General features: G+C 34.7%; 1 protein-coding gene across 1 annotated transcript; it reads left to right on the top strand.

Moving 5' to 3' along the window:
- Positions 1-1,908: 1,908 nt before the first annotated feature.
- Positions 1,909-2,862, top strand: LOC134839738 (uncharacterized). Its single transcript, XM_063855361.1, has one exon. The coding sequence runs from the start codon at positions 1,909-1,911 to the stop codon at positions 2,860-2,862; it is 954 nt and encodes a 317-aa protein (XP_063711431.1).
- Positions 2,863-5,671: the final 2,809 nt, after the last annotated feature.

Raw genomic sequence — 5,671 nt, 5'->3', positions numbered from 1 at the left:
ACAACATCAGCAATTTTTTTCGGAGATGTCGCAAGTAACATGGTCAATTACCCGCTAAAATTGAAAATAAGACTTTTGCAAAGTTTTTTAGATCTTTTTAACAACCCCCCCCCCCGCCAAAAAAAACTATTAACAATTGCAACAGGGAGGGGATTCGTTTCAAGGTACCAAACTCGTATATTCTTAACTGTTCAATTCTTTCTTTATAGGGGGGGGGGAGATTCGTTACAAGGTACCATAGGGGGATAGTTAACAAGATCCAATTTTTCAATATTTCCACTAAACCATCCACCAAATTTAGCATTAGAAAACCAACAAATTCTAAAATAACTAGATCTGTATACTAGGCTTCTAGAGGCGGATCTAAGACTTTCTCGAGGAAGGGTGGATTTTCAATTATCGGCCTATTTTTTATGTCGACCAAATTGATTTTCCGAGCTCTGCCGAAGCACTGCAGAAACCCTGGCTAAAATTTCTACAAGCAAATTTTAAACAAAAAACAGACCAAAAAAGGCGTTTTAGGCAGTTTTTGGAAAATTTCGGCCAAAAACTCGGGTTTTTTCGGCGCGCGCTCCTCCCTCTAAATTGGGAACATTAAAAGGCCCTTTTTGAGCAAAATTGAAGTCTTTATTTCCGTCTTAGTTGAAGAATAACCTTCGTTGCTCAAAAACGAAGTCTTCAGTTTCTTCTTACCTATTGAAGGGATATTGATGAGCAATTTAGTTTCAACAAGAACCACGGCTTTTAAATGATGTGAATTGAAAAAAAGAATTGAGGATGAAAAAAACTTTTCGCCGGTTCATAGTTTCCTTACCCTAAGTTTTGCTAGGATATTTTGATCAACTTTGATCACAGATGAGTCAAAATTAAACAATTTGAATGATTTAAACGTGTTCTATTGTTCGTTTCACTTTTCATACAAAAATAACAGGCATTCCCGCAATGGAGTTCTATGAATAAAAAGCTATTATAATTGAGTTTCCTGCTCAGTGTCCACAGAAGTGAAAACAAATCGATTATAATCAATTAAAAAGGGATTATAATATTACTATTTTTCGAGGCAACAAAGTCCTTTTTTCATCCATTAGAATAATTTTTTTGCACTTTTGTGGATATTGACAATGAAACTAAATTATACTCGATTTTTTTCCACTTTACTCAGTTGCGAATTTCAACGAACATAAAAATTTTTTTACATTTCAAACTAAAGTTGGTTACTTGTTGTTCAATTAAATTTTTTTTCTGTCTACTTTTGATATTTTTGTTACTTTTTTATGTTACTCAATACATGATAATTGCAGAATTTCTTGCAAAATTTTGCACGACGCAAAACAAAAATAAAATAGAAAAAATCCATTTTAATGTGATTCTCTACTTATTATATAATCCATTAAAATGGATTTCAAATGAATTATAATGCACTTTGTTTTTGCGAAAAAATGGATTTAAATCCATTTTTAGTCCAATTTTGTTGTCTGAGCGTAACATGGGAATCGGTTCTGTTTACAACATTTTAGACCACAAAAATCCATTATAATCGATGTGTTTTCACTTTTCTTGAATGCGGGTTGGCTCTAGTTCTCATAGGCTTCCTACCCGTTGCAAACTATAACCAAACTGTGGTGCGGTTATAACTGTTTTGTTACTAGACTGTGTTGAATAAAGAACCAAAGAATTTCTTTTTGCTTTACTTTCAAAGTTTTTGATTCTTAGGCAGCCCCTATACGCACTTGCATCACCGACTAAGTAAGAAGGTTTTAAGGCCAAGTATTTAATCTAACAGAGTTTCGCAAATGCTGAACATTTTCTTTTTCTTTCGAATCTAATGAATCTTCACTTACACAATTGAATTTAACCGACCAATTGTCATTCTTCTATATTGTTGTTGCTGATAAAAGTGGGATAATAATGCATAGTTTTTCCCTTATCACTTTCGCTGCATTATCTTTTCTGGTTCTGTTGGAAAATGGCGTACATTCAAGAAGTATTCTTTCTAAACCTTTGTTACCTCTCGGTAATTTGATAAGAGCTTCCGAAAAATCATCCGGAGATGTGTCTTCGGGCGAAGATTCTTCCGACTATTCGGAAAGCGAAGACTCTTCAGGAGGTTCCCATGAACCTTCGGGCGGAAAAATGAAGGTAGAAGTTGAAGGAGAGTTGAACATCAAGGGACTGAACGGCGATACACTCAAAACTAAAGACGAGGAAGAAACGACGACAACTACCGAAGAGCCGGAAACCACGACAGAAGAAGAGACGACAACAGAAGAAACAACAACTACTACTGAAGAGCCGACAACAACGACTGAGGAAGAGACGACTACCGAAGAGCCGACAACAACAACCGAAGAATCCGAAAATGGCGATGACGATGACGATGATGATGATGACGATAACACGATAAAAATTGAGGGTTCTGTTGAAGTGGAGGACGAGGACAATGACACCGAAGAAGACAAAAAAGAGCGATCCGAGGAAGAAGAAGGAGGTGCTCCGCTGTTTCAAGTCAAAGATATTAACGTCACAGTTCCAGGCGCAACCTTGAACGCTGGAAAAGATGCAATGGAAGCAGTTGCGGGCGCTGCAGGAGCCGGAGGAGAAAAAAGTGACGCTTCTTCGTCGGAGGCTCCGGCCAAAGATGAACGGGATCCCGAAACATCAGTGGCACCACCTGTCGAGGCAACTGATGCAGCTGACAGCTATGAGCGTCAAGCAAGTAGCGTCGCAACCGAGTCATCTCCGCCGCCGGCACGTGCATTTCCGTATGAAAGTGCAGAAGAATTGAACTACCCGGGTGCTGACTCAAATCCTTATGCTAGATACGGAATTCGAAGAGAGGGACGTACAGACAGATGGTTTTAGGGTTCAGAATTCCTCGTATTAAAGCAAAGTTTAACTAATTCCACTAAATTAATTAAATGGTTATGATTTAGTTTCTCTTATTGACTATAATTGAAGTAATGTGGTAGAATTTTAGAATAGGATCCGAGGGAAATGATTAATCCCCTATAGGTGTCAATCTTCTTCAATATCGACTGATTTGAGTTTATTCTTTACTGAAAGTTCTTATGATAAAGCATTTGGCCCATTTTATGTGAAAATGGCAAATTTTTGATTTAAGGGTTCAAAATATTTGCAGGTTTTTTTCTCATATACTCCATAAAAATGCCCGAAAACCTTGTTGTGATATTCGAATTATAACAACCTATTATTTGCTTCAATTTCAATGATTAAAAAAGATGTAATCAAGCAAACACTATCAAGCAAACTATCAAATTGGTGTAAACTTTTTGCTTGTACAGTGCTGATTTAAATTATCCGGACAAAACGAACAAAACTTGAATTTTCAAACGCGTTTTTCTCAAATTGGGTTAAGATTAGACAAAAATTGAAGGGTACAAAAGTTGTTTAGAATTTTACCAGAATTATTATGATGCCACTTTTTCTCCAAAATTCTCAACAAAAAATTTACCCCAAAAATGAGTCATTTTGGCTTTTTTCAATTAATCAAGAATTACGCTGAGTTTATTTTGTTAATTGATAAGAAAATTATATCACAGGAAGCCCCTTACGCAGCTCAACAAAACTTAAGGAGGGTCAAATCTCCAAAATCCAGTATAAGAGAAAAAAAATTTCACATGATAGTCAATAAAGTGATTTTTACTATTATAAAACCCAGAATCTGTTTAAAAATAAATTTTAAACAATTTGCGCAAATTTTTGGAGATTTAACTCTACTTAAACTTTCTTGAGCTGCGTAAGGGGCTTCCTGTGATATAATTTTCTCATCAATTAACAAAAAATTTTCAGCGTAATTCTTGATTAATTGAAAAAAGCCAAAATGACCCATTTTTGGGGTAAATTTTTTGTTGAGAATTTCGGAAAAAAATGGCATCATATTAATTCTGGTGAAATTTTAAGCAACTTTTATTCTGTTAACTTTTTGTCTAATCTTAACCCCATTTGAGAAAAACGCGTTTGAAAATTCAAGTTGTGTTCGTTTTGTCCGGATAATTTAAATCAGCACTGTATCTTAAAATGTTTTATTATAAGTGTTCAGCAACTTCTACGATTACTTATGAAAACAGTTTAACGTTTTCAGCAGATTAATACAGTTTAAAGGCATATAATGATACAATTCACGTAGTCAGCGACTTCTGTGTACAAATATAACCACCCGAGCCGAGATTTTTCACCTAATTTGAAGCAAGATTTGAGCGGTTTGAGCGGTTTTTTTTTCGACAATTGCCCTCAGAATCTTGCTTCATAATGAGCGGTTTCAGCAGTTTTTGAGCGGTTTATCTTAAAAAACCTCTCAAAAACCGCGCAAGACTTCAATTGTTTTTGAGCGGTTTTCTTGATAAACCGCTCAAAAACCGCTTAAATCGCTCATTTTAAAGCAAGATTTTGAGCGCAATTGTCTAAACAAACCGCTCAAACTGCTCAAGTTTTGCTTCAAAATAGGTGAACAACCTGTCCGAAAAACAAAGAAACACTTTCAGTATTTTAAAAAAAAGTTGTTTACAAAACCAAGAACATAACAAGAAAAAACAAAAAAAATGAACTAAAACTTTCTCTTGATCAATAGAAATATGCAAACATTGGAATGAAGGCGGCACAATAGTTATGTTCGCATATTTCTACTGATCAAGAGAAAGTGATGCAGGAGATGCAAAATTTCTTCAACCCTTGAGTGTTTTGCAGAGCAAATTGAACAATTGAACTTAAAAACATGGTTTATTTTTAATTATGATTAACAGAGATGTAGCCAAGTATAGATAGTTTAAACAGTTTAAGTACACTTCCTTTTATTGTTCAGACTTTTGATACGAAAGTAACGGAATATTTGTGCTCTGGGTGGGTTTTTTTTTCTTCAGACAAATTTCGACTTTTTAACTGGCATTTTTGACGGATTTTTTAAATGTCATTCAAAAGTTATTGTTGTCCTGAGCTTAGTTTTGAAAAGATATTTTTACCCGTAATCATTTCTCATAAAGTCATGAGGGTTTATAGATTGTCATTTTGGCCAATTTGGAACAATTAATGCGCGATATATTTCGCGCTATTTACGCGGAAGCGGAGATTTACTCCGTCTTAGGAATCGTTCAAAATTGGTTGAAAGAAGCTCATTTGGCCTAATTGATTTGTTACAAGGAGCAAAGTATATTCTTTTGTACTTTATATGGCGTGTAGGGGGAAAATTTTCATAAAAAATTTCAAATTTTACACAAAAAAAATCATTTTACTTTATTACACTTAATTTTTTTAAGGTTATTACTGCTCCCTAAACCTTAAAAGGCATTCGGAACATTCAGGGCTCCGCCCTGATACGAGCAGTCTTGTTTTGAAGTATGATCAAATACAATGATCATCTGTTTTTTCCTGTTATGTTCTTAGTTTTGTAAATAACTTTGTAAAAAAAATTACTGGAAGTGTTTTTTTTTTGTTTTTCGGGCAGGGACTGCCACGTCCATGTAATAGAGATATTTTTAAAAAAGGTTTTGTTGTATCGCATCAACAGTGTGCGGCGACCACTCAACGAAAGTAAAACGATCCTCCGGCGAAAAGCAGTATAAAACATGTTGTATTATAAGTGTTCACCGACTATTTAACAAAAAAAAATTTTCAGAAAATTACTATAATTTGAAAACATATAATGATACGATTTTAG

This window comes from Symsagittifera roscoffensis, chromosome 2 (genome assembly GCF_963678635.1).
Source record: "Symsagittifera roscoffensis chromosome 2, txSymRosc1.1, whole genome shotgun sequence".
NCBI lineage: Eukaryota > Metazoa > Xenacoelomorpha > Acoela > Convolutidae > Symsagittifera > Symsagittifera roscoffensis.
Note: the sequence above shows the minus strand (reverse complement) of the source record. Positions and strands in the feature narration are given on the sequence as shown.

What these genes read in the sequence shown, in the direction of transcription:
- LOC134839738 (XM_063855361.1), top strand. Translation starts at nt 1,909, where the DNA reads ATGCATAGTTTTTCCCTTATCACTTTCGCTGCATTATCTTTTCTGGTT.